Source organism: Ceratina calcarata, unplaced genomic scaffold, assembly GCF_001652005.2.
Source record: "Ceratina calcarata isolate Rehan_Ccalc_2016 unplaced genomic scaffold, ASM165200v1 scaffold578.2, whole genome shotgun sequence".
Lineage (NCBI taxonomy): Eukaryota > Metazoa > Arthropoda > Insecta > Hymenoptera > Apidae > Ceratina > Ceratina calcarata.
Window position 1 is genome coordinate 201,450 of NW_017176997.1, and position 20,492 is coordinate 221,941.

The 20,492-nt window shown below is 51.1% G+C and overlaps 1 protein-coding gene across 5 annotated transcripts in view; it reads right to left on the bottom strand.

The window, feature by feature from the left end:
- The window catches only part of LOC108629586 (Visual system homeobox 2), a 50,061-nt gene extending 31,150 nt beyond the window's left edge, over window positions 1–18,911 (bottom strand). For 2 of the 5 annotated variants that reach the window (XM_018032349.2, XM_018032351.2), the window contains exons 1-2: window positions 16,999–18,909; window positions 6,538–6,579 (exon numbers count right to left, since the gene is read on the bottom strand). In XM_018032349.2, the coding sequence (XP_017887838.1) occupies window positions 6,538–6,579; window positions 16,999–17,464 (508 nt within the window). In that variant the 5' untranslated portion in view covers window positions 17,465–18,909. Of the gene's footprint in view, window positions 1–6,537; window positions 6,580–16,998 lie in introns of all 5 variants that reach the window. The other 3 variants (XM_018032347.2, XM_018032352.2, XM_018032350.2) reach the window with 3 other exon arrangements.
- Window positions 18,912–20,492: the final 1,581 nt, after the last annotated feature.

Sequence of the window (20,492 nt, forward strand, 5' to 3'; positions counted from 1 at the left end):
CACGTCCGAATAATTCGGTTAATTTGCGATCCGACGCAAGGCAAAGGAGCCACTCGAATCGATTCAGTGACGCGAGTTAACAATTGCGTGCGAGCACCCTTTGAAAATAGAGCGGCTAAACATCGGGAATTAAATGAAAAGCGGAGCTTGAAATTGTTCCACGAGCGAATGATTTCATAATTATACCCCGAGTGGCGGACTATGGCTCGATTCAATAATACCGGCAATACAATCCGCTCAATACCGCAATTAATCGTCCGATGACTGTGCAGGACTCTCACGGATCTTCAACACAGCGGCCCCCGTCTCGTCTCGTTTCGTTTCACGTCCGCGCGCCGGTTGTCTGCGACTTACTCCTCTCGTTGAAAACCAATCGAGATCGCGTCAGTGGGCGCATTATCGCCGCGGCGCACGGTGAACACATAGTAGAGTATATCTTTTTAATCCCGAGGAGCAGAACCAGGCACTCGAGCCGAGAGACACGTGTAACGCTTCAGGAAAGTGTTGACTGCCGGCTTGTTTTCGGAGTAACCCAATATTTTCGTGGCCCAGCTACTACATATTTTGTCCGCTGGCGCCAGACAAACTTACGTCCGCACATGTCGGCCTAAATTTAGTCCCTCTCTTCGGTCTGTCTACACTGTCACCGCGGGACTCTGCTCCTTTTAACGAGTTTATCAAAACCTCCGAGGATCCTTCTTACAAAACGAGTATCGAACCGTGTAGGATTCGCCGAAAAATCCGTTCGAGGGCATGCAAATTCGTCGGTGAAATTAAATCGGATCGCGCGAGCTCGAGACTGGTAAATGGAGGCATTATTCGAAGCATCGGGAAGTTCTCTAATCTCGGCGAAGGCCGTCAGCGCGGCGAGGGACCGAGCAACTTAACGATTGGTCGGACAAACTCCTCAACGTCTCGTTGACTCCCCTTAAGGCCGACGAGAAGAGTCTAATTGTCCCTTCCAGAAGAGAGACTTGGCAGGCTTTCAAATTTCTTTGCTTACAAATTCATAAGGTTACCGGGGAAACGCGAGGAAAGTCTATTGGAATTAGTGCAATTAGCAAATGCCGAACGGCTCGCGATATCGATCCCGTGCGTCGGAATCGTCACTTGTTGTACCAAGTCCAATTCTCCGTAGCGACACGTCTCTTTCATTTAATTGAAGTACCGCGCGGCCGTCGGACACGCGGAACCGTCTTTCGAACACGGCGGCGTAAGAAAGTCAATCCAGAAGTGCTCTCACGTCCTCAACGGCCCGTTTTAAACAGGCACCATTGTCTCGCGCGTTTCAACCGGCCCGTCGACGCCGGTCGAAATAAAGACCACCGTGTAACCTCCCCCCACGGCTCGCGTGACAAATCCGCGGTTCGAGGATCGTTCCTTGGAGTTAGTTCTTATCTGTTCACCGGTGTCTCTCGGCCTTTATTCGTTTCCCACCTACCGGATCCTATATCCCTTCCACGGGTTGACGGTTCGCCCTCTTCCGCTCAATGGAACGCGCGCCCATCGTGGAAAATCGCACCGGTGCGGTGAAAAGGTGTGAATCTCCGGCCCTCGAAAAAAGGACGACAATGCCCGGTGCTGGCTGCGCACAATGAGCCTCTAAACCCACAATGTAGCCACTGTATCTGCACGAACGGCACTGAGAGGGCTTCTCCTCTCTCGCGCGCGCGCTCCCCCCAACCCTCCCCCCCGGTCGCCCCCCCGTTCCTCCCTCCACCCCCCTTTTCATCGGCACAATCCTGCCGCGCAAGGAGTCGAGGATGCCTGGATGTGCTCGAAAGCACATTTTTCAGCCGCATAATATTTATTCGTCCGCGGGTTTGTATCGCTTTAAAGTGGCACCGGTGAAACCGAAAACCCTCTACCGCGTTCGGATAGAGAGAGACACGGTTGGGGAGGAAATTCTCTGATCGTGCCAGAGGGAAACCGCGGCCCTTGCACGACCGTCGCTAGTCATCCACGCCCATTCCTGTCAAAACATTTCCCGAGTTACGAATCGACTCGGCACCCGGATTCGTTTTTCGGTAGGACGCGTTACCCCCTCGGATTCTACTTTTCGCGCAGGTACCGTCCGCGAAAGGGTTCCCGAGGGTTTCTACGTCTCGCCCCTCTCGGGGTTTTTCGATCGCGCTCGAGCTGACAGATCTGCGAGCGTGTTAATCGGTGTGACGGACGCGCACAGCCGCGCAGGATCATTGTTCGCGGCATTGTCAGGCTCGCAGGACATGGCGTCCTGCCATTCGAACCGCTTTTTGTCGGAACCAGCTGAGTCAAAATGGCCTCCGTCCGGTGACGTCACGATTTCACGTGCTCCGGCAATAGGTGAGTGCACGCATGTATACACGCATCGATCCGAGGGTTCGGCCAATAGCGCATCCGAGCGAGAGGACAACGAGTCCAAGGATGCGGCCGAGGAACAGGAATTCTGTCAGGATATCGTTCGAGCTAATGACGTCCATTCAGGAGGCATCCGTTAAAAGCTTCCTAAAAACCGTGCTAGTAAATTCAGCAGGGAAGCGTAGTAACGAGTCTCTATTAAATATAAGCGTCTTTTCAACGGGCCAAAGTTTCGACGCCATTCAATCCGGAAGATGAATTTAACCGGTTATTAGAAAGGGCCTCTCTCTCTCTATCTGTAATTACGTTTTCAATGCAGGACGCCACGTACGTCTTCCCGGATCTGTTCCACGCGTCGGTTTCAAGCGAGCGCTTAAAGTATGAGCCAGTTTGTCAATTAAAATATGTGTCCTCGGCACGAGAGAAATCTTAGGAGATCCTCCTCCTCTCTTCCTCCTCATCCTCCTTCTTGGTAAATCGAATTCGAGTGCCTTTCTGAGATTTCTGAAACGAAATTCTGTTACTAAGTCTCTCCTCTCGGCCGTTCCACGGTATCGCGGCGCTAATGAGCTCCAGTTAGCGATCAAAGCAAATGTTTCACTATGTGAAAACCGTTTGAAGCCTTTCCCCTGTATACCGTTTGGCCTTCGTCGCTCTATTTTTATCCTCCTAAGGCTTCGTTTCATGTAAAACGCCATCGTCTTTTACTCGGTCCCGATCGAAGCGGAGCTCACCGTCTACCTACTTTCGCCTTTTCGCGAACAGACTGCCACGTCTTTCTCTGTTTTTTTTTTTTTTAGCAAATTTTTCTGCCCGCGAATCAGTTTGTTGTCCGCGGTGGCGTGTTTTTGATTACAATTCATTCCCCATGTTTACCCTGCACCCGGGTGGTACAGGTTCGCGCAGACAAACCGCTGCTCCAGGCACTGACTGTTACTAATTAAGGGCGGTTTCAGTACGCGTGTTAATTCTTAATTAATATCTTTGTTACCTCCTCCGACGTGGCAGCCCTCGGCACCCATTTCTCGCTCGCTTCGCGATATATCTGTCTCTCTCTCACTCTCTCTCTGGGTCTCTCTGTCTCTCTGCCCCGTCCCCAACTCTCGTCGTCCCTCCTTCTCTCATCTGGTTCTTCTATCCCTTGGCACCTCGACTCCTTCTCGCTTTTTTCTCGCTTCTTCCCGGGCTCTCCTCGCCTCATCTTTTCCTCTCGCTTTCCCTCCATCGTGGCCCTCTTTGTTCGTCTTTAACCGACACCCCAGCCCAACAGCCGCGGCTCCATCGTCCACCCACTTCTCTTCTGGAGTCTCTCGAATGAAAGGAGATGTATGGGAACACACGCGCATCTCGAGCCACTATGATAGGTACAATCGGTCACGAGTGACAAAAAAGGGAATGAGAAAAGAAGAAGCGAGAAAGAACCGCACGGAGGTAGCCGCGTTCCTCCGATTTACCGCTGAACCGTTTTCAACCGTAGGAGTGAATCTCTTTTCGCGACGAATCGAGGAATCGTTGGTTAACCCTTTTGTCGCCGTAACCCCTCGGCGACTCCCCCATCCGACGAGAGTTCCTCGCAAGATCCTAAATTGTTTCCTCGAGCTTCCTTTCGCGCCGACAACGAGTGACAATTAATTACGAGGCTCGCCCATCGCGGCTCGTCCTCCGCGTTTTCCTCGTTCCGAGCCGCGCGCACTTGCGAAACTTTCTTTCATTCTAAATCTAATGGGTGAAAACCGCGCGATAGTCGCCGGGTAGCTCTCGGGCACCGAATAGTCAACAACGTTCGACCGCACAATGAACGGTGCCGTTCTTTGAAATCGAGCCCTTCACCGACAAGGAAATGTATGTAGAGCCTGCCGGGTCTATTAATCAACCGCCGGTTCTGCTCCGGTGCACTTCGTTTTTCACCCAAGGAAAACGCTTTCTACTCTTTAATTCGTCTCTCCACTCCTGCATTTTTTTCTACGCACTTCACGCACGCTGAAACGCGAGCACTTCCTTCGTACGGTTTACAATATTTATCTGACAAACGACTGTACAACCCGTATAATTGATATCAGTAGAGAATTTTATTTGCTTGAAATAGATTGTTCATGGCTCCTGAGGGACGCTGCTACTTGCCTCCTCTCTGCAGTCTGGCAGCGCCATTTAAAGCATTTACGTAAGCTTTCCTCCTCTCCCCGTCTCGTTCGCTTTACCCAATTTTCTTTCCACTTCGCCAACGGAGTCAGTCACTTGTCTTAGACGTTTTCTTTCGCCGAGCGAATTTCCAGGCGAAATCAATACGGGAGATGAGATGATTGAATTGGACGCTGGGAAGGTTCGAAGAAAGCCAGAAGGGTTATTTATCCTAGCAAATATAAGAAATTGTGCAATTGAAACCTGAGTAATGCCACAATTTGGCAGTTTAGAGAAGCGGCAAGTGGATAAAAATTGTCGGAACGGGCCAGCAGGACTTCCTGTCCTTTTTCTCAGGTGATATATAATTGAAATCGTGTCAGGTCGTAAACCGAGGCTGAACGCGGCAAGTAGGCAGCATCCTAGCGGAAAACAGGTTCTCAACGGGAAAGGGTCCCTTGGTTCGTGTTTTCGCCGCGTCTCCAATTTTCCAACCGGCTTTTCTGAGCGCCGCTAGTACCACCCCGGGGGCCACGTTTCCTTTCGCTACCCGGAATCCTCCGGTATTTTCCTTTGCCGGCAAATTGGACTATTACGGCGACGGCTCGTACCTCCTCGCGAAAACCGCGTATTTTCTCTCGCCCCCGACCCCGGGCGAGCCCCGGTACCGTTCCCCGCGCGCTTCTTGCCTACCGGGCTCAAAGTGGGACCGCGCAGTTGTTAAAACAACCAATTCTGTCGGAAAGCTGCTCGTTACAGGCGCCTCCGCTCTCTTTACGCGCGGAATCCTCCCGTCCTGATAGCGAATCGTTCGTTTCTCGCTGACGCAACGGAAATATCGGCCAATAAAATCCATCCCGTCTTGACGACGCATTTTTCGATTCGATGGAATAAGCAGAGAGCTCGTTCTTAATTGGGATGCTTCCTCTTCTCTACGTTTCACTCGGAATCTCGAATGGATCACGGGAACAGTTCGAAGATTCGGAATCGAGTTTCGGCCGAGAAAAGTCTCCCGTTACCGATTAACCCACGAATAGGGGTGGGTGTGGCCGGCACCTACGATTTCTCGAAATATTTTGACAAGTAATTTAATACGGGAGAACGAAATTATACACGATTGCTCTTTGGATACCTGAGCACTCGAAACCACCCCTCGAGTTTTTTCTTAGACACTTCCGCATTTTTCAATGCCTATCGTTTAACATACTCAGCGTACGTTCGTTTGAAAGTAATGCATTTTCGATATGATAATTCAATTTGTTATCGAAATTTGTTTGTTAGAAATTCTTAAATAGCTATAAACCAGATCGAAGCATTGTTGGTTATTAAGGATGTATGGGCTATACAGTCAATCCTGAAAGTTTATGTACTTTAGAAAAACGCATTTCCTATAATTAAAAAGNTAATAGGAATCTATAATAACAAATTCAACATGCTAGCATTGTTTAAGTATACAGCCTATACATCCTTAAATCCAAAGGAAGAGATCATTTATGGTAATCGTTTTGAAGCTGTCGTTTCCTTTCTGAAACGACATCGGTTTGCGGGTCAAGCGAGCGGGGCTTAATGGCTCGGAAAAATCGGAATCATCGCTGGGTATGAATACGTAATCAGTTTTCTCATGACGTCATCGTGTGAGCGATGTAGCGGCGCGATCGCGACCGAGATACTCGCCTTAATGGGAATCTGCATCCCCTTAATCACGCAAATTGCTCCCCAACAAACTCCATATATACAAGAATATAAACTATGCTACGTACTTAGAAAGGAATCGTGTGGGTGCTCGATCTTTAAAGAAGTTCGCGCGTACTCATCGGAGCGTGTCTCGGCGAGCATTCGAAGAGAACTCGAACGAAAAGCGTCGTAAGCTCTGCACGGTTGTTTGCGCATCTTTATGGATTCGACCGTAAGAATTCTGAAAAGTGATCTCCGACGTCGCCGGAATTGGATGGAACCCAGTTCGGAACTCGTAAAACGAGGCACCACTGAATTTCCAGACGCATCGACCGAACTCTACCATGAAATTCACTCACTCACTCGTCCTGTCTCTCACAAGATAATTTTCGAAAGCTAGTTTACCTGGACTGGTGTTCGAGAACGAGCTTTTCGATTGCGAGAAACCTGAAACAAAAATGACACCAGGTACGATTAAACCTCACGTCATAGCTAGTCGTTTTAAACTGTAATTAAAAAATTTGGCCCGGTAAATTATATCGGGAAAATATTCTATATACGCGGTAATTATTCGTTAACGAATGCGACTCGGAGGATGGGAGAAAGGTGGGGAATATTTTTTATTAAAAATTAACCGGGACGCAGGTGGTGACTGTGCAGGCTCGAAGGGATGGTGCGCTGCCGCTGCCTCGACACTCGACCCTGATTAACGACTTCGCGAAATTAACTCGACAATTATTTCATTAGCGCTTAGTAAGACATTTTTCATCCGGTCTCAATGGCCTTTGGGATTCGTGGAGGGAGACGTACGTACGTATACGTATCAAGACTCGACTACCCTTAATGACTCCGCGAGAATTAACTGTAATTTCATTAATTAAAATCTCGCGAGAAAAAAACTAGGAAGGAAAAAAAAAGGAACATTGTATCGCGCGGGACCAGGCGTGACCTAGGTCACCTCGTTAGAATTATTATCGAAGATATCCCGCGGAATCGAGGTTTCAGCTTCGATCGGCTTTGATCCTAATCGATTGAACCGGAGCGGGGACCGTGAACGGTAGGCCTGGAGGATGTATAACGCTTGCGAGAACGCGCGCGACCTTAATTATTGCGCTTCCGCGATTTCGCGTTTAACGAGTGACAAGCGTTCTCGCGGCGAGGCCACAACGGCGATACATTCGTAATTAGAGGCAATTTTGAAAACCGCGCGATCCTTGCTGGGCGCGCAGACGTTCGCGTTTCACTCGTTAGTTCCGGCGTGGATTTAATTGCCCAACGCGCGACAGAACAAAAATCTGCCCCGTTAATTCTGATTCACTTTGTCGACGGGATCGGCGTCGGTTTCCAGGCCCGACACGACAGCGCGCGCATTTCCCGGCGTTTCTAAACCCCCGGCTCCTTTCAGAAGGAGGGAGGCGAACGGAAATAAGTTCCGCGGGTATTAAGACGTCTCGCTACGGCCATTTTCTAATAAACTCGTCGTCGTAGCCGGGTGAAAAACAGGGGTTGAAAAAGATTCCCGCGTTCCTAAGAAGGTTAGGGCTCGTTGGCTTCGGTCGACGGAGCGATAAAGAGGAGGGAGGAAGTTCGCGTCTCAGGAACATACGACCGCCCGTCTGACTGTGTGTACGGGGCTCGATGGACTCGGAACGTTGCCGATGTTTAGCCGTGGTCGTGTGCACGTATAGCCGCGGCGACCGAGGGCGGCGGAACTCCACCCTCAAACGACTTTAACGAGCCGCCGCCGCCACCGTCTTAAAATGGGGATGCCGAGCTTGCGCCGAGTTTGCGCGTTTGTTTGATAAATTAACCCAGAAAAGTATGCCCTACGCCCGGTCGGAACACTTAACAAGCCTGAGAAACCTTTGTAAATGTGGAGCAGGGATTCGCACGCGATATGCTGATTAATACTCGTCCAGCCGGACGAGAGTAGGCGTTTAAGTAATCGCGAATGACACGGGGTAAACGGGGATACATTTGTCGCTGCTCATTTGGAACGCGTGTCACGAGGCGTTCCGTACCTGGGATTATCCCTCTTTCCACGGAGTCCGATGAAACTTAAACCGTAATCGCGCACCGGTGCTGGAAGGTCTCGGATTTTTCGAAAACTCGACAATACGTCCCGCGCGCCGGTGGTGACAAGACATGGGCTACCATTGAGAAAACTCCACTTCCTAGGTCTCGTGTTACCCGGCGTATTTTGACAGGATCTCATTGTCGTCGCGCGGCTCAGCCCTATTGACTCTATTATGGGCCTATTAGTATTATACTAGGATTTGTGGTTACTCGAGGAACGTCCCTAAGCCTTCTTTCTTCCGCTGAAACCGAATGCCTTATTCAGAAGACGGACGGAACGTGTTCCGACGGTTGAACGAGCAATTTCCCTCGACACGGAGTCGAGTCGGCTCAGGTTTCCCCCGATTTATCATCTCAATTAAACGCGTCGGTAGAAAAATTTTCGGGTGCCCGATGAAGATGCACGTCGTCGCTGTCTCGGGTAATTAGCTTCGATGCCCGCGGGAGGGTAACGAGGCACTCGGTAATCGACCTCGGTGGATAAATAATTACCGGTTTAAATGGCAAAGGAAGGCGAGCGTCGCCCGCAGGTGTCGTGAAAAGAGCGGGTCGTGGAAAATGAACTGCATCGCCGTCGTGTCCACGGAAGACGGCGAGAGGCCGCGCGGACGCCAACGCACTCGTACGTTCGAAGAGCTCCGCGGCCGCGAGAAGCTACCTTCATTTTCCAAGTCGCGAGTGCAAGCATCGCGGAATGAGCTGCTACTTAGAGAGAGAGCGGGTGGAAACGCATTCACCGGCACGCAATCAAGGCTCCTCGTAGCCCGGCGCGCATATATACTGTATACACGCGCGTGTTCCCATTCATAGCGCTGCGGCGCGCGGCAAGATTTGCTCTCGCTGGCAACACTCTCTTCCTACGGAATCGACGGGAGCGAGGAGGACCGCGGCGTAGGGTGGGACGGAGACGAGCAACGAAGTCAGAGAAAAAGAGAGCGGCACGACAGGAGTGGGAAAAGCGGAGGACTACGGACGCGCGTGTGTTTCAGGCGTGAATTCATGTATGCTCGCGAAGCACTCTTCACAGGGGACAATCGAGGTGTTGGACTGGAAATCCATACCAATTTGAGCGACTTACGGCCGTTCGCTTGAAAGCCCGGTAACACCAGCCACCACCGGGGTACACCTATACACGCGCACGCGTTAAAGACACGCGGGGACACGTATCCGCGTTTACGCACGCATCCACAGGCGTACGCGACGCGACGCCTTTGCTGATTTTTTTCTTTTTTTTTTTTTTCATCTCGAGGTCAACCGATCGGGAGAAACGATGGTTCGCGAAATCGCGCTGTCCCCGCGGAGAGGGTGGGATCGCCAAGTGACGCGGCGAGATTTACACTAGAATTCTTGAAGGGGGCGAAAGAGGCTCGTTGACGCCTTCTACTTTTCCACCGGAACGTGAAGCTAGTTACGTGGAAGAAAGGGACGTGACGCGGCATAGACTCCGCGTAACTCGCAATTTTTCAATTACTCTGACCTAGTAACGCGGTCTCGTTCAACGCCGTTCCTGATGTTTCTTCGTCGCTAAATTCCCTTTATCAGCGTCGATCGATGGATCCTCTCGCGACGGTCCGGGTCGCGCTTAATTAGTGTACACCGGCGATTGGCAGAAACAGTAGCCGGAAACTGTGGAATATCGGGCCGAACGCTCGCACGCGGTGCGCGGTAATGGACATAGTTCGCCGGTAATGTCCGAGACTAATTCCCGTGTTATTTCATTAACGTCCCGCAGCAGCCGAGGGGTTAGCCGAGCCACCACCAGCATCATCACCACCACCACCACCACCAGCACCACCGTCATCGTGGAGCGACGCGACGCGTGGTGCGAGCGGTCGTGCTCGTAGCCCCCAAAGGGTCTCGTATTAGGCGCGTGTCAAAGGGTGAAAATTTACGAGGTGAGTAGCAGCCGCGAAAAGGCCGATTGATAGTCGCCCACCTACCTATACTCGCGCGGGCGCCGTGCGTCTGTGTACGTGCTCGCCTTGAAATAATGCCGGCGAGGTTTACGCTATGGTGAAACATGCTTACCCAGCCTGTTAGCGCGCATGACTTTGCCGGTGGGTAGATCGATACCGTTTGTCCGTCGATAATCGTGCCCCGTCTACGGATTTTCCATTGAACCGCCACGCATCCACGCACGCACACACACAGCGGCCCGCGCCGCGTGCATCGCGCGTCGACAAATTAAATAATTGAGTAACGATTACGCGGGAGATAGACACTCGCTTTTGCTGTCTGCTAAATCAATTTTATCTATAATATCCGGCAGCTAGTAATCGATTGGACTAGATTCGCGTGGAATAGCCGTTTCGCGTTTTCCACGGTTCGTCGGCCGAAAACCGCGACGGGGGAGGCAACAGATTTTCTTCGCATTTCGCGATTGGTTTGTTCCAGCGGATTACGCGATTAGGGCGAGGGAGGGTCGCATGATTGACACCGCGACCAGGGTGTAATGAGACCGAATCATTTCTGAACCTGGGAAATTGCTGGTCGACCGATGGGAAAACGAACGTTTCCTCTTTCGCACGCGAACGGGTCGACCAAACGTTTCCAACGATTTTTACAAGAATTCAAGTGTACGAGAGACAGGAATAAAACAGTGTGCTAGAGGTGAGCCGTTGCGCGTTAGAAAGAGAATAGAAAGAAGAGAGTCGTCACAGGCGAGAGGGTTGAAATTTTCCTACTTCTGACGGCGAGCACACCCTGGCAGTGTTATCCAATTATTCTAAGTTGTTAAGGCGAGTTAGGGCGCTTAAGGGACTAAATTAAGACATTCCGCGCGACAAATCTCCCAAGAATCTCAATTAACTTCTCCCGGGGGGCGCCGCTACTTTAATTAACTGTTTAATTTCGTTCAATTTGCATTCGCCGTCGCGAGAGCCGAGTGGCCGACTCGCGATTCCTCCTGGAATCGATCGGAGCCGAGCCCATCACCCTTTTTATTATACATGCGATCTCGAGGCGAAGAGTTATGCACGGTTACGAGGGTTCCCGTGTTTTTGAGGAGCCGTGGACAGGAGGCGCGAGAGGAGTAATCGTTTCTCTCTGCTGGTATCGGTTTCAAGCACCGGTAGTAGGCTAATTTGAATTTGCGGCGACACTTACGCACACGTGATCGCGCAAAATCGCCGCCCGCGCGCACGGCCGCAGCACCGCCGCGGGCTACGTATTCGTGTCGCGAGCCTCTTACACGCGTCTGCGAACCACTTTCCCGGAAACAAAGCCGGGCGAATTCATAATCCGCTAATTTGTTCAAGATTTTTTGCTCGAGTACCGGCGCTTGCTTTGTCGCGAATCCGCCTCGTCGATGCGGAGCGCGTGGGGCTCGCTGGTTCAAGCCGCTTTGAAGTACTAATCAGTATCGACCTGTGCTTACAGGCCGCACCCCTTATCCGTGCCGTGCCACCCNAAAGAGGCTCGTTGACGCCTTCTACTTTTCCACCGGAACGTGAAGCTAGTTACGTGGAAGAAAGGGACGTGACGCGGCATAGACTCCGCGTAACTCGCAATTTTTCAATTACTCTGACCTAGTAACGCGGTCTCGTTCAACGCCGTTCCTGATGTTTCTTCGTCGCTAAATTCCCTTTATCAGCGTCGATCGATGGATCCTCTCGCGACGGTCCGGGTCGCGCTTAATTAGTGTACACCGGCGATTGGCAGAAACAGTAGCCGGAAACTGTGGAATATCGGGCCGAACGCTCGCACGCGGTGCGCGGTAATGGACATAGTTCGCCGGTAATGTCCGAGACTAATTCCCGTGTTATTTCATTAACGTCCCGCAGCAGCCGAGGGGTTAGCCGAGCCACCACCAGCATCATCACCACCACCACCACCACCAGCACCACCGTCATCGTGGAGCGACGCGACGCGTGGTGCGAGCGGTCGTGCTCGTAGCCCCCAAAGGGTCTCGTATTAGGCGCGTGTCAAAGGGTGAAAATTTACGAGGTGAGTAGCAGCCGCGAAAAGGCCGATTGATAGTCGCCCACCTACCTATACTCGCGCGGGCGCCGTGCGTCTGTGTACGTGCTCGCCTTGAAATAATGCCGGCGAGGTTTACGCTATGGTGAAACATGCTTACCCAGCCTGTTAGCGCGCATGACTTTGCCGGTGGGTAGATCGATACCGTTTGTCCGTCGATAATCGTGCCCCGTCTACGGATTTTCCATTGAACCGCCACGCATCCACGCACGCACACAGCGGCCCGCGCCGCGTGCATCGCGCGTCGACAAATTAAATAATTGAGTAACGATTACGCGGGAGATAGACACTCGCTTTTGCTGTCTGCTAAATCAATTTTATCTATAATATCCGGCATGCCAGTAATCGATTGGACTAGATTCGCGTGGAATAGCCGTTTCGCGTTTTCCACGGTTCGTCGGCCGAAAACCGCGACGGGGGAGGCAACAGATTTTCTTCGCATTTCGCGATTGGTTTGTTCCAGCGGATTACGCGATTAGGGCGAGGGAGGGTCGCATGATTGACACCGCGACCAGGGTGTAATGAGACCGAATCATTTCTGAACCTGGGAAATTGCTGGTCGACCGATGGGAAAACGAACGTTTCCTCTTTCGCACGCGAACGGGTCGACCAAACGTTTCCAACGATTTTTACAAGAATTCAAGTGTACGAGAGACAGGAATAAAACAGTGTGCTAGAGGTGAGCCGTTGCGCGTTAGAAAGAGAATAGAAAGAAGAGAGTCGTCACAGGCGAGAGGGTTGAAATTTTCCTACTTCTGACGGCGAGCACACCCTGGCAGTGTTATCCAATTATTCTAAGTTGTTAAGGCGAGTTAGGGCGCTTAAGGGACTAAATTAAGACATTCCGCGCGACAAATCTCCCAAGAATCTCAATTAACTTCTCCCGGGGGGCGCCGCTACTTTAATTAACTGTTTAATTTCGTTCAATTTGCATTCGCCGTCGCGAGAGCCGAGTGGCCGACTCGCGATTCCTCCTGGAATCGATCGGAGCCGAGCCCATCACCCTTTTTATTATACATGCGATCTCGAGGCGAAGAGTTATGCACGGTTACGAGGGTTCCCGTGTTTTTGAGGAGCCGTGGACAGGAGGCGCGAGAGGAGTAATCGTTTCTCTCTGCTGGTATCGGTTTCAAGCACCGGTAGTAGGCTAATTTGAATTTGCGGCGACACTTACGCACACGTGATCGCGCAAAATCGCCGCCCGCGCGCACGGCCGCAGCACCGCCGCGGGCTACGTATTCGTGTCGCGAGCCTCTTACACGCGTCTGCGAACCACTTTCCCGGAAACAAAGCCGGGCGAATTCATAATCCGCTAATTTGTTCAAGATTTTTTGCTCGAGTACCGGCGCTTGCTTTGTCGCGAATCCGCCTCGTCGATGCGGAGCGCGTGGGGCTCGCTGGTTCAAGCCGCTTTGAAGTACTAATCAGTATCGACCTGTGCTTACAGGCCGCACCCCTTATCCGTGCCGTGCCACCCTCCGCCCACCTTCCCAGCGCGCCCCATCGCCCGGCCTCAGGAATTTCTCCCTTTTCCGCTTTTTTTTCTTTTTGTTTCATTCCTCTCCTCTCGTACTTCGACTTTCCGCCAGGAACCATTCCGTCAGGGGCGTGACGAATCAACGCGCGGATCCTCGTCTTCCCCTATGATTACCAATCATTTCCTACCTATCACCTTCGCAATCGTCATTAAAACGACGTTTATAATCAAACGTGCAATTCCCCCCGATTCAACATATTCTCATCGTTTTGGTTCTGTTAACGATCCAAAAATTCCTCGATTAAAATTCACCATTTAAACGTCCTTAGTATCCATGAAATAATGGTCAATGATTGAGGCCGTACGTAAGGACCCCGAACACTCTCCTTGCCCCTTCGGCGGAAGGAAACAATGACGTACCGATTGCGCGACGTTTTGCGGAATCGCTCGGATGCGTTGGCAGGACTTCTGTTCGAGCGAGGGAAAGGGTTCGAGGAAAGTACGAGGAACAGGCGAAGGAAAAAAGCAGAAAGGGTGGGAGGAACGAGCGCGCAGCGAGAATAAACGAAGAACAACGTTGTCCCGTTCGGCGAGGGTGTAATAGAGAAGTGCGAGAGAGAGCGAGGAAAGGAGTGGACCGGTGACGACGCGACGGGAGCGTGCAAGGAGACTTCTCAGGCGTTGATAGGCAATCTAGTTGATTGCCAACTTCAAACGAACCGAAAAAGCGGCGCGAGAGGAGAGACGAACGCGCTCCTATACAACGCTCTCCTGTGCCATGTACCAACCCGCGGATCTCGCAATTTTTAGGCTTACAGATCCGCACTGTTCTCGCCTCACGGACCTCTCAACCGTTTAACGCCGCTGCTGATCGTTCGCCATTTACTGTCTCTACATTGTCTGACGCTATCGTTTATCTATGCTACTTAAATTCTATTATAATACGAAATTCACGTATTAAAGCGATTATTAGGTCCTCTTTTTTGTTATTTGAATGTCATAATAAGCAATGGGTAACAAATCTTGTGAACGAAAGATACTCTGAATTACTTNTTCGTTATTAAAAAATCATTTTATCAATTATTATATATATGAAATTTTTTTATGTATTCAATAACTCTTGCATATTTGCAGATTATTTACTTTCATAAATCGTCATTCAATCTTTCGTTCATTCGTTCTCGTTTGTGAAATAGGGAGCACGTGAGAGATCGTCGTAATCGATTGGTGAAACGATCGATAATATAATTATTATCGAGGGCAAATGAAGCAGTTGGCTGGTCTGTGCTCTCGTCTTTAAGTCTGGCCAAGATTTAAGACAAAAAGGGACGAATGAAGTGCGCCAAATAAATGCTGTACTGTAAGACGAGGTGCTAGAGTGACGTTTGAATGGAAGGGCAGATCCTTTGTGCTGCACCGGGAACCCGACACCCGAAAATTGTTCTCAAAATTCGTTATGCGAACAGAAACTACAGTCTATCCGTGTTATTGCCCTAATAGAGTATTTACAACATGATTCGCGTCTTATCACACATTTTTACACTTTGCTTCGAATGAAATATTTCGAACATCCTGATTACTCATGGAATTGAAAACATTTATGGTTGTTTAATCGATGGAATATTTTCAAACGACTCGTAATTAAATATTAATTTTTTAACCATGCGATTTGACAATTGAAGAAGTTATCAGTTTTCAATTGATCGGCGATATAATTAGAGAGAACCTATCCGATTCTCACGTGGAATAAATGAGGTACAGGTTGAGAACAGTTTGCGGGATTGCGGCCATTTCTACGTTTTGTCGAGCCCCATTGTGTTTTGGTGAGACGTTGCAGGTCTGCTCGACACTCAACTCATTATACCACTAATTATTCATAACGTTGGGGATTATTCGGACAAAATAATTCAATTCCCACAGTGCACTCACCCCCGGCATGGCCCACCTCATTCTTTCCCCGATTCTCCCACCCCGACTCATCGGACGTTAATCTAAAATAGCCGGCGATCTCCGCGTTTCTTTCCCGAGTGTCCGCGAGTTCGCAGCTGGTCAAGTCCCACTGTTTGTACACAAATCGGTGGACCGATTTCGGTCAGCCGTGGAATAGAACCGGAGGGCCTTCCCTGAAAGTGTACGAAAAGTAGCCGCGGCACAATAGTCGCCGTGGAAAGGTGCGAGCGCGTCGATTTTCGGTAACACGATCTTGAGTGGCTCTCTGTTAAGTGATATCCGTAAGTGGCACGTTAAGTGCTCGTTTCACGGCGGGACACGAACGATACGCCTATTAATTTACTTGAATGGCACGGGGGTCGTCCAGGTTCATCCTCGCCCGGAGATATTGAAACGCAATCTGCCGACGATTACCGATCAATGCGTTATTATATCGGCGATGAGACGACTCGTTTTTGCCCGACAAACGCTCGTTAGCGTCGCGTCGCGTCGCGGGGAATCAATGCCCGGTGGTATCGAGGCTGCCGCGGTTTTTTAATTGGTTTCTCGCGCCTTTCTTGCCCTGTTCGGCCGCGCGCGCCAACAGCCGGACCCGCGTTTAAAGGAAGTGCGGCTTGTATAGCCGCGCGCCGATCCTTTCTCGCTGGCGAAGAGCTCCGGGTCAGCCTCATTGTACAATTTTGCGTCTAGCTGACGAAAGAGCCCCGGCTAACGACTTGGTCAGGCTCGGGCCTTGCAAGATGTAGGTCTTAACGAACGTGTTAAGACCGAGTCGAGTGGTCGCTTGTTACTTAGCGACAATGCGGCGCACGGTTTGTGTAAAATTAATTATCGATCCTTCAACGACTGAACCCCAGCTGCACCCTCTCCTCCTCCTCCTCCTCCTTCTCCTCCCCCTCCCCCCGCGATAAAAGAAACAGTTAGAGGCGCCATTCGTGGAATAAATGGTACGGTTATAATTGTCGTAGCACAATGGGCCACGTCTCGCGAGCGGAACGATGTGACGGAAACAATGTCATCTTAATCGTCATCTATAAATAAACGGGGCGAGTTTTAACGATAATGACGCATTACAGCTCGCCGGTCTCGTTCGAAATAAGCAATGAGGAATTTGAAACAGTTTCCCCATTTAATTTAGGTAAAGCTCGCAGCTACCTTTAAGGAGGGTATATTAATAAACGGCAACTCCGGTCAATACTCATACAATCCCAGACGTGAATAGTGGACGTATTTAATGAACGGGTACTTAGAACCAATGATGTAATCAATTTCTGTGCAGAGTGAACCAATCGTGGTATCGATTTGAAACATGTCACGCGTATTTGCTGTGCTTTCTTACGAATCCTGTGCGTTGAGGCTAATTAATTTTAAGAACTGGGACTCACCGTTGGGCGGCGTGTGCTGACTCGGGCTGTGCTGATGATGATTCGCGGTGACCGCGGTGCCCGGAAGTACGTGCTGCGCGTGTGCAGCCGGATGCACGTTGACGCCGGCCGGCGAGGCCGGAAGCTGGCCCGGTTGATGTACCTGATGATGCGGTACGTGGTGGGCCGGGTGGGGGTGGGGCGGCGGCAGGAAGGCAGCCGCGACGGCCGCCTGCGCATTCAGGTAGGCCATCCGCGAGGCCGTGAGGTTGCCCAGATTCCCAAGATTCCCCAGATTGCCCAGATGATTCGTAAGGCTCGGCATGTAGTCCCATAGCTTGTGATGAGGCGCGGTGGGCGCGTACGACACGGCCGAGACTCCGGCCGGCGGCGAGCCTTGGGGCGAGCCGCGATCGGTACCGCTACCGTTTCCGGTACCGTTCAACCCCAGCAGCTCTTGGATCGCGAACGGCGACCGCTGCGGCATCTTGGATTCTTCGTCGGTTTACGATTCACGATTCAAAACGACATCCTGCCTCTGTGACAGTCTGTCGGCAATTTGGCTCGAAACTCGTCGGAGTCAGTCGGGTTGGCGACAAGTTGCTCTCTCCCGTAGAGATTCGTAGGAACTTTGTTTGGAAATTCGAGTTCCTCGATTGAATTCGTTGACCTGCTGCTCGATGCTCGCTGACGATCAGTTCTGATCCTCGAAGTTGAACGGGTATAATAAAGTGACCAAGTTATTATCGCTAGGCCCTGGCATAATGCGCTCGCTCGAGATCCGACGGCGGTCAAATACTCGCGACACGTATTACGTTCGTGTCATTTCAACGATCGCTGATAGCCGATTTCTACTATAGGCCTGCCGCGAAGTTGATTCAACGGATTTCGTGAAAAATATATGGAACAGTTTTCCGTGAATCGAGAAACAGGCTGACGGACCCGTCGGTGGCCCTAAGTGTTTTCATAGATCTCCATTATTGAAAATGCCTCGAGCTGCGAGCGATTCTCGGTGGCAAAAGGGTTACAAGATAGCTTAGCGTTTTCGACTTATCTTCGTTGTAAAAGTAGAATCGAGCGATCCTTCGAGCGGAGGGACTTGAGCAGGTAGCTTGCGGCGAGCGACGGCAACCTGAGCGACGACTAGAAACGAATCCTGCCTCACTCCTCGCGGTACTTCGTGTCTCGTTTCACCCTTAAACACGTCTACTGTCTAGAAAACTACGCGTCTAACCTCTCGCACTTGTAGTCTATTCGTTGAACGTCCGTTTCGTTGTGATCAGGTACGGATTCCTGCGTTGGTCGAACACCGGCCGGGCCGAACCAGCCCCGGGGACAATTAGAACCTTATCTCTGTCCAAGGGATATTCTATTCACGATAGCACGTGACGGGCTCATTCACGGCGGCGAACAAAACTCTGAACGATGCGCATGGAAATTCGTGGAACCTCGGGCCCCCTCGTCCGCGTCAGATTGAATTTCAGGGACAGAGCAACCTCTTCCTCGTTCCTCTCCCTCGTCGCTCGCCTACGAATCTGGCGATGATCGACCCGCGGTCACTGTTCTAGAACTCAGGACCGGCCTTCGTCCTCCCTTCGGCTGGATTCGTGCACTGGTAACGAGGCGTCGAGATCCGTCGGACGATTCACTGACAACACCACTGCGGCCGCTGGATTACGTTCGCATCGGAATACTGGATTCTCACTGACGTGGTCTGCGGAAAAACTCGACCCGAACCGAACGAACCGTGGCTACGTATGGACGAGAGAAAAGCGAGCGTGCCTCTCGGGGGGTAGTCCCGGTGACGTCTGTCTGTCGTCGTCGCCGTCGTCGTCGTCGTCGTCGTCGTGGCGCAACCGTGTCGTCGTCGCGGCGATGGACAACTGAGCTGCCGAGCAGCACGGGGTTGCTCGACTGCGCGACACCCAACGAGGAAGGGAAACCCCTGGGGGCGGTTGTGCGCGGCACACGCACCCACACACGGACTCCAACTCGCGGAGGGTGGCGTTTACACCCCCTCCGACGTCGATTGCCCCTTCCAACGATGCTTCCGTCTCTTTCCGACGGCCGCGATCCCTTCTCGCCCCGCGGACCGCTCCCTTTCAACCTGGGTCCATGCGAGCAACCCCACTCTGGGCCCTTCTTTTCTACACTCGTCGACCCCTCGACAACAAAGGCGCCTCCGCTACTTGACGTGCCGACAGTGGCCGTCTCGCATCGCGGATTGGTCGGTTTTTTTGAGACGGCCAGCCGGGTAGACATAGCCCTAGTTACCAGATGGAAGGTGGGATCTACCGATGCCGACGCCTCGTCGAGGTACGCCTACAACAGACCGGTTTACCACAGGGAAAATACTCGGATGTTGAATCCATCGGAGATACAAACTTCTCCCGGCTTCACCGAACGGCCAGTCGCGCGACTAGACGCTGCAACCAGTCGACGCAAGCGTTCTGACAATTCACCGATCGTTTGTAGAAAGTTTGATACAGTCGACGTAATAAACAGATTGATTAATTGAACGAAATGTATTAAAGTCATTTATATTCATGCCAAAGTGTAGAAATTATCACGTTTTTATTACCCCGTTTTATATAGAACGAATTTTAAATTACTCGAGCTCGAGAATTGTGTAACTTTTGACACCCTGTGGTGTCTAAGTTCCCAGGTAGAAATTGTGGCTTGGTGAAACCGGCTTCGCGCCAGAAGCTCTATTATCAGAAGGGGTGTGGTTTTGCCACGGGCCAATCAGAACGCGCCATTTTCCACCCTCATTGGCCAGAGGGTAAATCGATTTACACTGAACCCGTCCGCGACGGATAAGGGAAACACGCCCTTAAGGCCGGCCGACTTAAAATCTACTCTCCTCGGATGCGTTTCACGACGTTCAACACCGCCAATTCCACTTGAGGAACCCGGCGGCCGTGGTGTTGGTGGTGTCGACGTCGTTGCCGGGGGTGCAGCGGACGCCGCGAGGGTGTGCAGACTCGTGATCTTCGCCGGCGAGCCTCCCGATAGCGTCACGGCGAACTTTTCCGAGGCCCGTATTCGGATCCGTAATCAAAATCGAGCTATTCTTTCAAAACTCGAATTTTTATCATCTCCCAGGGCTTCCTATTTTTTATCATACACATGACACACATTGCAGTTCTCATTATTTTGAATAAAATTCTCGTACAAAAGGGATTCCATTCGAACATAACAGAAATCTGTAATTTGTACATAAAAACAATTTTCCTAATGAAAGCCAAGAAATTGGGTAAGAGAGGCTGAATAAAGCGGAAGAGTTGCCGATTGTATTTTCAGATGCGAGTCGTGTACGTAACATTTGTCAGTGATAGCTCGAAAGAGGCGCGATAGTCTTTTCATCGGCGAGAAACTTTCTTCGCGAGGCGAGGCGGGCACGTACGGCGGAAGAAAGAGCAAGAGTTTTTTGTCCTCGGAGCTTTGTCTCAGTGAAATATCTCCTACGTTCATCTCGCCCGGAGAGTAGTATAAGAGCAGCCTCTTCATCTTCG